Source organism: Nanorana parkeri, unplaced genomic scaffold (assembly GCF_000935625.1).
Source record: "Nanorana parkeri isolate BGI_ZX_2015 unplaced genomic scaffold, ASM93562v1 scaffold1612, whole genome shotgun sequence".
Taxonomy (NCBI): Eukaryota; Metazoa; Chordata; class Amphibia; order Anura; family Dicroglossidae; genus Nanorana; species Nanorana parkeri.
This window is the reverse complement of record NW_017307880.1, coordinates 311,339-325,244: the sequence shown is the minus strand read 5'-3', so window position 1 is coordinate 325,244 and position 13,906 is coordinate 311,339. Positions and strand designations below refer to the sequence as shown.

At 41.9% G+C, this 13,906-nt stretch overlaps 1 protein-coding gene across 3 annotated transcripts in view; it reads right to left on the bottom strand.

The window, feature by feature from the left end:
- Nucleotides 1–3,162: 3,162 nt before the first annotated feature.
- MLX (MLX, MAX dimerization protein) overlaps nucleotides 3,163–13,906 on the bottom strand; it is a 23,572-nt gene continuing 12,828 nt past the window's right edge. For all 3 annotated transcript variants that reach the window (XM_018570853.1, XM_018570854.1, XM_018570855.1), the window contains 4 exons: nucleotides 9,212–9,311; nucleotides 6,186–6,285; nucleotides 4,204–4,405; nucleotides 3,163–3,233 (listed from right to left, as the gene is read on the bottom strand). In XM_018570853.1, the coding sequence (XP_018426355.1) occupies nucleotides 3,177–3,233; nucleotides 4,204–4,405; nucleotides 6,186–6,285; nucleotides 9,212–9,311 (459 nt within the window). In that variant the 3' untranslated portion in view covers nucleotides 3,163–3,176. The remainder of the gene's footprint in view (nucleotides 3,234–4,203; nucleotides 4,406–6,185; nucleotides 6,286–9,211; nucleotides 9,312–13,906) is intronic.

Genomic DNA, 13,906 nt, shown 5'->3' with positions numbered 1-13,906 from the left:
TCCATGGCATACACTCATTCAGGTTTACTTTAATGTCCAAACCCTGACATTGAGTGATGTGTAAATGTCATGTTACAATCAGATGCAGTTGTAGAGTTCTACCAAAAAAAGCCAAGAGGTAATATTGACTTTAAAGCTGCTCTTTAAACCACTTGGTATGTTACATGTTTAGTACTGTGTAGCTGAGTGCCCAGTGTATACACCCTGCCTGCATTTGAAGGAGGCAGAGAGCAGCTATTGGACTGGTTCATTAAACTCTGTATGCAGCACTCCTGTAATATAGTCAAATGTGACCACCAGAAGCAGGACGGCTTATGTCCCATTGTCCATGGCAGGTATGTGCCCTCATAGGGTCCAGTAAGCCTTGCTGTGTTCTGCAGATGGCACACAGTACCAAAGTCCACAAAATGTAGTTGGAAATCAATTTTATGGGAGGCTGATGGACCAATTTACTGTAAATATACTTTCACACAGATTAATAAATGTTGTATATAGTTAATAAAAAAGCAAGTTGGAATTCAAGAATGTTTTATTTGGTCATTTTATACACAGAAATCTGAAACTTTAGAAAGAATGTACAAAAGTTTCTCTGGTACAAAGAACCAGCACTCTGAGGTTGTTAGATGACATTGAAAACTCTTAATTATAAATCAGCTGTACAAAGAATATTCACAGAGGAATAAATATAAAAAGGAGAAATGGCAAACAGTTTGAAGATACAACTTTTAAAAAATGCAGGTCTAGGAATCTCAGAAGCCTGAAGTTTACAAAGGTAACATTGATTCATCTGAGGCTGGGGTGTGTTAATATGGTAATAAATGAATGCTGCCACTAGAGGATGCCGTTCCACTGACGTGTGTCAGATAAAAGCAATACATTTATTATTTGTCTGGAGATTGTGACCATCTTCACTACTTAGCAAGTCACTGACCTGGCATAGCAGATCCAGTGTAGGAACATTACATGCACATTGTTTCAAGTCAGTGGCTCAGCTCATGATGACATCCTCAACATGTCAAACCCCATATTTCCATCCTTTAAAACTACGAACAGTGTTTAAAAGGAGAACTATGAGGTGAGTGAAAATCACTCACCTCATAGTTCAAGCCGACGTGTGACAATGAAACTGTCACACGTCGGCTCAATAGATCGGAAGTGAGCGAACACATACCGTCGCTCGCTCACTTCTCAATAATCTCCCTGCAGAGAGCAGTGACTGTCAGTCACGGCTCCCTGCAGGGATTCTCCCCTCTCTGATCCTCCAGCGCTGACTGGAGGAACGGATGGGGGAGGGCACAGCTGGCTCTGCCTCTAGATAGGCAGAGCACGCTGTCACTCACGCAGCTGGGTGGATTTCGACAGTATTTAGCGGATCCGCCCCGGCACTCTCAGTATACCGCGAGGTGTAGCTCGCAATATACTGAGCTTTGGGTTTCAGGAGGACGCTAGTATATGTCCTCCCATGACCCTTAAGAGAACCATGGGGGAAAACACTTACCCCATAGTTCTCTTTTAAAGGCTAAGCTTACTTTTCTGACCAGGTTTCATGTTACACCCATATTGAGAGGGTATCATGAAACATGGTCACATCACAACTCCCCCTTACCTGAAATACAGGGTTCTTCCAGGCTAGTGTGGATTTCTGAGTTTGGCGTGGCTTTGCCTTCATAGCCGCATCATCCATTCACAGATCCTTTGACAGGCTCTGTGGCAAGTCCCATCAGCTGCAGAGGCACTTGTACTTCTCAATACAAGAGTAGTGATTTTATCGCACTTGTAGTCCATTCATTCATTCTTCTTTCCTTCCATCCATCCATCCATGTTAATGAATGTTCAAGGGACAGGAGCAGGATCACAGGTGCAGCGCTTTGGATCCTTCAACTTCTATTGATTGTGGTTGCAATGCAAAAAAAAATGCAATTCTTTTCTTTTATGAAATGTGCATTTATTATTTTTTTTCTAAGATGGAATTTCTGTTTACTACAATTTAGGTTTCATTATCATTCTGTTACGCCTGACAAAGAGACTTCAGTTGATTTGAACAATTGCAGTTTTAGATTGGGTGCTATTTGCTGGCTGAGACTGGCCAATGTTCTCCAACCTCTGCTGCCATCACCCAGAGCTGGGTTTTCCCAGTGAATTCTGACTAGCTGGAGAACATTTGCTCCAGTCTGCATCCATTTTTGATAAAAATACAATAGCTGTATAAATAATGGTAGCGAGAAATATCTAGTCACGTGTTTTCCATTTTCACTTAAAAATAAAGTGCAACTCCCCTCCAACTGGGGACTAAAGTCCAGTAGTATGCCACCCCTGACACTCGCCTTGTTGCCACTTTACTGATGGGCTCAGACACTACTGGCTTACTCCTTATACAGCAAGCTGACTCAAACCGGCTGTATAATCTCACTGAAAGGATTTTACTTTTGTGCTTTTAAACAGCCTACCACACATGTGACATCATACACAAGCACCAGACTTCTAAAACTATAAGCAACTGGATCTCCTTTTCTTATTGCAACAATGAGTCAGAGGAGAGCAGCTGAAAAGGCATCATTCCATTCTGGAAGACTGTTTAAGTGATGTCCACACACAGACAATTCGTTCTTAAAGTGTAACCTTTAGTAACAACAGGATTGCAGGGAGCATGCCCAGGGCCAGTGGAGAAGATAACAGGAGGCCACGCAGCTTAGATTTCAGTGCATAGAGGACAGGGGCCTAGAAGACTGGTGTAGGTGGGTGAAATGTCCTACAAATATAAGGAACTAAAAGTCAAAGAAATGTCATCAACAGCATTTTTTGGCACGACTTATTGCAGAAGTAGCACCTCACAGAAGCCTGCGTGGTTTTACTTGTGCCAGAACTAGTTTTCTGGTGAACTCAAAACAAAGGAAGTTCAAAATGTATTACATATGTTTTCTTTTTACCAGAATGAGAAGCCCGTAATATATTCTAAATAACAGCGCAATGCCCCCATTAAGGAAGCTGCATAATACATTGTTTACACTATTTGGTAGCAAAAGCTTTGAGCTTTACAAAAATCACTGGCCAAAGCTGATCTTGGTGTCAGAGTTCCCATAAAGCCTTGGTTACCCATAATGCTCAGCGTCCACAGAGGTAATTGCTGCAGATCTGATGGCCAGAAACCATCTCATTCCCCTGCCAGACGTTTTGTCTCAGTAAAGTGGATTCTTCAACTGGTGCAGAACATGTCGTACAATCTCATGGAGAGTCTACAGGAAGACATGAAATCAAATTATTACAGCAGCAACAACATCCACTCTCCTAGACACTGCAAAGAGCTAGAACAACTACCCCCATTCCATTTGATAACCAATATGCTGGAATTCAGTAAAGATCACAGATTGATCAGAGAGAGTTACAAGGCTAAAAATATCGGCACAACATACAAGCGATCGCGCATCTCAACAGACGCCGGACTGCTTATATGTAGAAACACCATTGCTGGCTGTTTCAAATGTTGATAGTTTCCCGCTTGTGCACGGCACCGGGCACACAGGATGTTTTACGAAGCCCATCCACATCTACAAGGCTCGTGTCTGGCCGTTTTCCTATGTTTGGAGTACGGGAGAAGGTTAAGTGTAATTTTTACTGAACTTTTGGGTTTGATAAAGAGTTGTGCTAATATAATTTGACATAAACATGTGAAACTCTCCCTATATATAGTCTACCTCCCACTGTCCCTGCAGACAGTATAAACTCATAAAACTGTATTTAAACCCAAAACCAATAATGTCATATTTTACCGATTACAAAACCTAAGATTTGGTGCTGCATTAGTTTTCATTTTTCAGGCTAAGAACATTTTCAGCAAGTACAAAAAATACTGGTTGCTCTTGCCCAAAATGCAGCGTACCGGTCACTTCCTGGAAGTTTAGAAGAAAGCACAGACATTCTTATCTTTGTTGTATAAACAACCAATCCCATCAATCCACCATGTAATGGAGATGAACAAAGGCAGACATGTTTCAATCCCAACCATGGCTGGCTCTATAGATGCAGTGTAGACATGAAGGGACAGGTAGTATTGTATTCACAAGGTTTTACCATTACCAGGTGAAAATAAAAGGAAAAAAAGCCTAAAAAAGAAAAACTAATGCAGATGCCTCTTCTAAGGACCAGTAATCTATGACACGTTTGTGTTCTGAATCACTTTAAACATAAATGATTGGAAATGAATACCTGAGGTTTACAGTGCTCCTCAATCCAGCTGAAGACACACGCTGACAACTCCTGAAAACTGTTCACAGAGATTGAGGCATTGAAGGTCTGAAACAACGAGTCCATGACGCCTTGAAATACGCTGAACTTCACCTGGTCTGGCACTTGGTCTGTCCCTTCGTGAGGATTGTTCTGATGAGCTTTTACAATCTGCTCATAATTGCTGGGGAAACAAACAAAAAAAAAAAAACACTCCATAAAATACATTCCACATTTTAGAGGATTGTATGAAAGCAATATAACACAACAGACATGGAGAGATAGAGAGGATATGGAGATTATATATATATATATAGCCAGATTATTATGACTACCCCATCAGTACTTCGTTGGGCCGCCTCGTGACTCCACGAGATGTTGAAAGGTGATGCGAGGAATCTGACACTGCACTGTTGCCCTTCTGTTGTCTTGTACCAGTCTTGCCCCTCCCCCGTTCTGCCCTAACATTGACTAGTCGCTGACGGCCACAATTCGCACGCTCAGACCCAGATTTTCGGCTGACAGTCCAGTCTTTAAACACTTTAACAATGAGCCCCTCAAAACATTTAATTAATTCTGCTGTTTTGCCGATACTCGCTCCATGGCTCCGAGCGCCAACATTACATCTGCAGCACCAAAGTGGAATTTATTTCTTACATCCACATGTATAAAAATATACAAACGGTTTTGGACCAAGCTTTTAGACATGTGGATATGAGGAATACATTCCACTGTGGTGAGGCAGGGGGAATTTGTGGACTGTTTGCTTGTATAGAAGGAGATGACGGCTGGCTCTGTCTGCATGCAGATTCTGGGAAAGGATTCTAGGTGGGTGCTCCCTGCACATTATAATTAAAATCCATTCATCTACCCATATACACACAGTAAACTCCCCGTTATCTGGCATCCGAGGGGCTTGGTAGATCTTGGATAAATGTAGTTCCTGGTTACTTGAGAGTTACTATTCAAAATGGGTCTAAGTAATGCCATACCCCAAACTATACCATTCCATAACAAACTCTGTATTGACTTCATATTAATATTGAAATGCAGTAATCAATCAAAAGCAGATTAAGACAAATTTTTTAAAAAAAGGGTGTTAATTGATAAAGTATTAACAAAATGGAAAGTAAATGAACAGAAGAGAAATACAAATCAAATCAATATTTGGTGTGACCACCCTTTGCCTTCAAAACAGCATCAATTCTTCTAGGTACACTTCACACAGTTTTTGAAGGCACTCAGCAGGTAGGTTGTTCCACACATCTCGGAGAACTAAGCACAGATCTTCTGTGGATGTAGGCTGCCTCAAGTCCTTCTGTCTCTTCATGTAATCCCAGACAGAATCCATGATGCTGAGATCAGGGCTCTGTGGGCACCAAACCATCACGTCCGGGACATCTTTATGCTGAAGATAGTTCTTATTGACATTGGCTGTATGTTTGGGGTCGTTGTCCTGCTGTAGAATAAATTTGGGGCCAATCACACGCCTCCCTTATGGTATGGCATGATGGATAAGTATCTGCTGGTATTTTTCAGCATATAGGACACCATTGATCCAAGAATTGATGCTGTTTTGAAGGCAAAGGGTTGTCACACCATATTTTGCACTAATAGATATATATAAAAAATCAGGATCTCTCTGCCATAATCCACCTCTGCATGTTGGGTGTTCCCATGCACCTTTGCATGTTCTAGCACCTTCAGGAACATGCAAAGCAGCATGGAACACCCACCCATAAGTGGAAAAAAATTAAAATACTGGACAGAGAAAGCAGGAACCCCTCAATACGCATGGCAGATGTTCTGACCTGAAATTCCAATTGCAAATAGATCACTGATAAGAGTGCCATAGAGCTGGCTGGTGGTTTAACCCTCCAGGACCTACTAAAACTGAAACAGAGGCTTTGGGTGGAGTAACCCTTCAAACAACACGTATCCCCTTTAAGACATGTGAAACTTACGATTTCATAATCTTCAAGGCCATGACCTCTTTGCGCAAAGTAGATACTTCCTCCTCGTGTTTTTTTTTCTCTTTGTGAAGGAACTGGATATAATCAATGGCTGTAAGAAATGTAAATAATATCAGGTACAGAATTTTACAAGTTCTCACAGCACCAGCTATTGTCAGTTGTGTTGGACAAAGATGGACTAATATGAGCAATTCCCATGAGAACGTTTGCACTCAAAATGTGGATTTGAGAGCAGAAAATATCCAGTGCATCCACTAATGCAAATTTCATTTACATTTGGAGGAAAAGTCAGACCTATGTCAGGTTTTTAATCCAGTCTCTGTCCTTGTTGGGGAGGATTTCTCTCACTTCTTGTTCTAGAGACAGTAGCCAAATGGGGAGAACTCTCTAGAAACAGTGTTGAGGAGCAGGATGAGAAAGCAGGCAGCATCGGGGATAAAACAGGATAGTAGACATGAGGCAGTGGGGAGAGGAGATCAGACAGTGTAAGAGGAAAATATGAGGCAACCGGAGAACCATCATAGTAAAGGAGAGGAGGCAGCAGAGATCAGTCACAGTGGAATGGGATTAGAAGGAAGGCAGTAAAGGGGATCAACAACAGTAGAGAGGGTTAGGAGAGGAGGCAGCAGGAAATTGCTGGCGAGTGGGAAAGGAGAGTAGAAAGCAGGGATCAGCAATAATAAAAAGGAGGGGACAGAAGGCAATGGAAATCAGCAACAGAGGCGAAACAGGGGTTAGGAGGTAGCAGGTACCGGTGACTATGGAACAGAAAGGAATAGGAGGCAGCACCGATTATTAATGGTGCAGCAAAAGGATAAGGGTATAGAAGAGGAGGCAGCATGAATAAGTGGCAGGGAGGAGGGACTGCAGAAGAGACAGCAAAGATTAGTAACAATAGAGAGAGAGAGAGAGAGGAGAGAGAGAGAGAGAGAGAGAGAGAGGAGAGGAGGCATAAGTTCCACACAGAGTATTAATGTGTATGGGACAGATGATGCAGCACCCAGCAACTGTACACATATTAACCACTTGCTGCCCAAAGCAATTTCTTACATTTGCACACACACGATAAAATCTGACTTTTCGGCTAGAAAAACAGCTTCAGAGGCCTTGTAGAATAAAAAGATGCTAGTTGCAGTTTTTTATGTCGCACGGTAGTTGCGCAAAATGTTTATCAAACAATTATTTTGGGGATAAAATGCACTAGAATGAAATTTAGTGCACAGAAACAGAATATAATGCCCAATTTTTTGGTAAAATATAAAAGACGGGGGTCACGCTGGGTAAATAGACACCAAACATGTCAAGCCTTAAAATTGCGTGCGTCCGTGAAACCGCAAAAAACTACATACAATAACCAAAATTTCCTATAGGCGACGCTTTAGCGGCTCATCAGTTTAGTGCCAACAGTGATTGATGGGCCTGGAATTATTGCCCTTACTCCGACACTTGCGACGATATGGAACATGCTGGCGCAATGTTTGTTTTTGCACGTAGGCGCATCCTACGCGTGTTATCGTTGTATTTACATGTATGTGGGGGGCAGGGGACTTTTCAAAAATACGGCGCCGCACTATACAAGCGAGCCGGCGCCTGTACAGATGCCGGATCGCTTGTATTTAAGCAGCAAATCGTCTGCTGTTTAAAACGGTACCAAGAACACGGCCGCAGCAGCAGCAGCCGTGTTCTTGGTATAACCACTTCCAGCGGAGGACGTACATTTACGTGAACCCGCAGGAAGTGAAGAAGGGTTAAGTGCTTGTTTTTCCTAGGGGGCTCAAATAATGCTGTATTATTCACCTGATCCTGGGTCCCGGCGGCTTCCTCCAGACATGGACTGGTACTCACAGCCTCTTCTCTCCTGGGCTTCAGCAGTCTAAGGATCGCTGACATCTTCACATCTTATGCAGGTCCATCGATCTGCATTAGATATGAGGATGCCGAGGTACATTCCCTAGCTGGAGTGGAGGAAAGAGGTGCACGCTGACCACAGCGGGGCCAAGGTTCAGGTAAGTAACACAGCTTTATTTCAGCTCCCTAGACAAAACAAGCAGTGGGGTAGCCCCTGCACTGCAAGGGTTATGTTTTTCTTTACCCAGAGTTTTTTAATGCCTAGGATGGCAATACCCAGCCTCTGTATTGGGTTTATGAACACATAGGATGAAGTCTCCAGCTGATGTGGCCTGTGCTGCTCCATTCTCAATCTACCACACACTAAGCCTTGGTAGATTGGAAGGCTGTCAGGTTTCTGCAATTTCCTTGGCTACAGGTGACTCCTCCAATCTTGCATAAGCGCACAGTATAGAATGCATTTTAGATTAACACCTCTAAACCAAACTTACCACATCTCATATCACATCTCATATGAAACAATTCACAAAGGGAATGTTATTTTTGCTACTTCTGCTAATTGAACTTTCGCATTAGTAGAGATTCCTGTGGAAGTGGCATAGAGGTTGCATACATTATCTAATTACATCACTTCCGTTCCGCATCACTGAACCCAACGTCGGATTTGCAAACCGTGGTATTACTCTCGATTGATCAGTGGTAATAGCTTCAAACATAAGTTTTGTTTACTATGACAAATTAAGTTCCGTAGAAGGTTTGTGGGAAATTCTGATCATGTATACTCTTCTTAACACTATGAGGAGAATTTATCAAAACTGGAGCAGACAAAATCTGGAGCAGCTGTGCATGGCAACCGCTCCAGTATTGATAAATTCCCCCCTTCCTGTGTAATCTCATGTTACCAGGAAACATAACCCATTAGGAAATTGATCTAATTAACATAAACCAATTAGGACTACTTTGTCTGTTGCACATTTCCTAATGACATTTCTTAAGGACAAGACTGTGAGTCATCAGTTCACTAGTTTCGTATATCTCTTGTTTGGTCATTGCCACCGAACAATAAGGACAAAGAAGGCAGACTGGTGTGTAGTAACTAAAAGTAGCTAATCACACAATCACTGTCAGTATTGCACAAGACTGGGGAGGTTTTTACATTTGGTACTTACTCTTCTGCAGAACAACAGCCTTGCTGAGCTTCTGGGAGCCTATGGAGCAGTCCTGTGACTGACATGTAGGCACTATAGTCTGTAAGTCATCATAGCCTTTCTGCAAGAGAGAAATATGTTACTTCATCCAATTCTCATATACAGTATAGTGATAGTACAAAGCCACACGTATCAAATAATGGTGTTTTCACCAAACAGAAGTTCCTCTGCACTTGCAGGTTAGGGAAAGCTGGTGTGACTTCTGTGTTGCCAGGAGACCAACATATAGAATAATATAGCAACAGATTATATTCAATCATAAAATCACTTTTCATTTTTATATTGGCAATAATAAAATTGTAGCATCACAAGAGTATATCCTTGGAGGAAATGCTTAGCATTAGCAGACAATTTGCTTTGTGCAATCTAGAGCTGGCCGTATTCACTACAATATGATTGTATAAAGGCCCCAAGATTTACCACTATGTGGCTGATCACAGGCTGAACAAGAAAAAACTCCTGATTTTCCTCCACCACCAGGATGTTGTATTCTGACAGTGGCGGGAGTGCCTCCTTCAGAGTATCCAAACAGTGAATGCAGCGATTTGTCTGAAGTCACTGTGTGGCCAAGAATTTTTCAGACCAGCTTTTTGAAAAATGTTGATTGAAAAATTGAGATTTGTGACATGGTAAGGTTGGGCCACTCGCTGGTCGAATGGGCAGAGTAACTAAACATCTCATCTAATTTGTATCCAATCAGGTAATTCCTTCCACCTCGTGGAAGGCTCTACAATCAGATTGTAATGTCTATGGTCAGCAACACATTACAGTGTGCCTATGGCTGGATGCACATTCTGTTCATCAAATCATTTTTCCAATGTCTTTATTGACTGTATATTTTTGGGACACAAACATGTGTAATTCATTTTTGCACAGCAGTAAGCAGAGGTAGTGACCTCACAACATATCAAACATGTAATAATCATTGTATAAGCCAGGCCGCATGTCACATTAGATCTGTTACCAAAGCACAATGCTGGTAATGATGAACACAAACATCACTTATTGCCTAATGTGCCACTTACTGTATTGTAGAACACATGCTGCACCATAGACTGCTTTCCACCTGATGGCTCTCTCTCATTGGCTGGATTACTTCCATATTCCATTTTAAGGCAAAAACCTTTTTCAAGTATTTACACAGGAAAAGAGCCAAATTCTAATTTCTACGCCCAAGTTCAGTGAGGTGATAAGAGAGTGGATGTGAAAAGGAAGGTGCAGTGATGCATGCTGACATCATAATGTTCTTTCCTGGGTTACTTCCAAATGATAACAACACTAGAACCATACACTATTATGTACCATCTATTTAAATGAAAATCTTTTTACATTGTCAGTCCACCCAAACGTTACTTGAGTTATAGATGGAGCCTAGTGGGTGGGCTGAATCACCCCTGGCGTATGTCTTAGTTACTCCCAACTGCAAGATCTATCTGCCATAATTTCAGACTATGTTATGTAGATCTGGGAAATTCCACCCCTTCCATTTTATCCTACCCTCTATTGGATTTAGCCCTCCAGCTCTCGTACCTGTATACCCCTTATGGACAAGAACATTATTTTTTTCATTATCACTGAACAATTGGGCACATAGGGGAAAAGTAATACATACAACGTTTTGGATGGGTACCTAAGGAGTCTATTTATAAACAATTTGCAGGGCCCTTTTGGGAATATCTGTGAATGTTTATTTTGGCTGAATAATGCTTAAAACAAACAATACTTTTTTTCCCAGTTTGAATGTATTGTAATACTGCTTTATGGCCCCTAGATGGAGCTCAGGAGCATATGATATAAACTCTTATTGGGGGAAAGAGGGAGATTTTTTTTTTGACTTTGCATGTCTGTTTTGCCAAAAATGCCAACCTACCAGAAATGTTTAACTTTTTTTTAACTTACCTTCTGCTTTTAAAAATATATATTTTTCAGTATGCTGTGTGAACAGGAATACATAGCAACAAAGTGGGGTTCGCTTAGATTTGACAGCAAAAGTAGACCTACACTTTAAATATAACACACCATTCCAAATGAACTGTTCAATGAACGAGTACACTAGTGGCCGCTGATGTCCTAGGAACCAATGAGCCCTCAGTGGGAAGCTGGCACATTGATGACAGCTTCCAGCACATACATGCCCCACTGTGGGCACTGGCATCTCTTTGTACGCTAGCTCAGAGTTAGTCTTAGTTAGTGCCAATTTCCTAATCTGTGAACCGGCACATCATGTAACCCAACATTTTCATCCAGAATAAACCCAGATGACTAAGGCTTAGATAAAGGCACTGGCTTGGCTGTCGGCCAGTAGTTTCCTGTTCCTGGGATGGCTTGAAGCCCCTGATCATTCACACAAAGTATGTATTTTATTTGTGTATCACTCGGCGCTAGATCTTCAAATCATCTCTGAATTGGTGCCGACACTGTCCTTCCTTCTGGAGGGTGGCTACCTTTCCTCCCCATGGTCCCTGTGTGTGTTTTTAAGTAGCCACTGCTGCCAACTCACTCCCATGATGGGCTTGCCAGCAAGATACCATGTAAAATATTGTCTGTACACTGTACATGGGTAAGGTGTGTGCTAACAATTACATGTGTACAGTGGATAGCACAACATTTACCCTACTGTCTGCTAGTAGGCTAGGTGGCTCCTGCCACCTTGCATCCTTCAGCTGAATCACCTAGCAAAGTTTGTTGTTGGTACACATGCAGTTCTTGCAGAGATACGTAGCATCCTTTGTTGCTAGGATACAGATGGCTCTTGTATATTTGCACTGTACACACAAACGTTTACATGTGTACAGTGTAAACTACAGCCCATACACTGGTCCTTGGATGCAGATTATTCTATTTTGTTTAAGAACATAATACTATTACGTTCAGATAGATAGAAATGACAGATTTAAATGCAGAGTATGGGGCACTTGTGTTCAAGTCCTACAGGTTTACAAACATATTTCTGGTTAGATTGGTATCTGCAATTGCTGCACTTTATATCACATGCAGCGTAAGCTTAAAAAACTCTAAAAACCTGAATACATCAAATGTTACTTCTTATCTACAACCAGCTGTTCTCAAGCAGATGAGAGAGTGTAATGATGCACATGAATTGCTTTCCACTGCTGTAGCCTTATTTGCCTTCAGTGAAGACTAAGAGCCTGTTCACACCTGACTGAATTTTGTACCACAACACACATCGTGACAGCGCATTCATTTCTAACTGGCCCAAATGTAGGGGGGAAAAGGCTCTGCTTCTTTATTTTCTATACTCATTGTGCATCATGGTGCATTGAGGTGCTCTGTAGATGCCCCAGCATGCTTGGTGCATTATCGTAACACAGTTGTGCGAAGGGGCTCCGAGCCTACACACAGACTTTAAATGGCAGCTGGAACTACAAGCACATCTAATGTTGTCCATACACATGAATTTCATAAGGTGCCCATACACTGCACAATTATCGTACGATAATCGTATGCGATCGGTTTTTCGTACGATAATCAAGCAGTGTGAACGGAGACGTGCGACCGTTTCTACCGTACGGGCGCACGTCTTCTGTCGAACCAGCATGTTCGAAAACCAGCCGGGAATCGTACGATTCTCGGCTGGTTAGAACGGTGCTCGGAAGATAAATGCTGAACGGGCCGGTGTGCGCACGCGCACACTGCCCGTTCAGCATTGCGGTCATCGGAAGCCCGTCCCTCAGGGGGGCGGGCTTGCGATGATCGAGAGTGCGATCTGCCTGTCCAAGATAGGCAGATCGTACGTTTTTTTAATCCCTTTACAACCATCGCAAGACTAAAGTCTTGCGATGGTTGTAGAGTGTATGGCCACCTTTAGGCAATTTCAATCAGAGGTTTGTCAAGCAATCAGATAGAAAGTGATCAAATTGGATGCCTTGTTTCATTGGGATCTTATTAGCTTAATTGCGGGTAGTTGATGGAAAATAGATTATTCATTTCATATTTTTAAAGAAAGAAGTATTGGGAGAGTAAAATGTACCCCCATAGAGGCCATATGTCTTAACTGCTTGAAGACCAGGTGTTTAGATCCCCTACCTGGCCAGGCCATTTTTCAGTGTTCAGCGCTGCGGTACTTTGACTGACATTTATTCCGTCACGCAACGCTGTACTGAAATGAATTTTATACCATTTTTTGGGGACAGATAGAGCTTTCTTTTGGTGGTATTTAATCACCACTGCGGGTTTTATTTTTTATTATATTCAGGAGAAATTACTGAAAATTTTGAGAAAAAAAACGTTTTTTTTTACATTATGCTATAAAACAACTAATATTACCCACTTTTTTGGTAAAATATAAGAGACGGGGTCACGTCGGGTAAATAGACACCAAACATGTCAAGCGTAAAAATTGCGCGCACTCGCAAAAACCTAGCATACCCAAAATTGGCCATAGGCGACGCTTTAAAAGATTTTACCGCTCATCAGTTTAGTGTTATCAGTGATTGATGGCCCTAGAACTATTGCTCTCATTCCGACGTTTGCGGCGATATGTAACATGTGCGGCGTAATGGGTGCAATCGTCGTTTTCGCAGGTAAGCGCACCTGCCTGACGCATGTTTACATGCGTGTATGTAGGGGTGGGGACTTTAAAAAAAAAATTGTTTTTTTAATTCTTTTTTGTGTAACTTTAAAAAAATTGGGGGG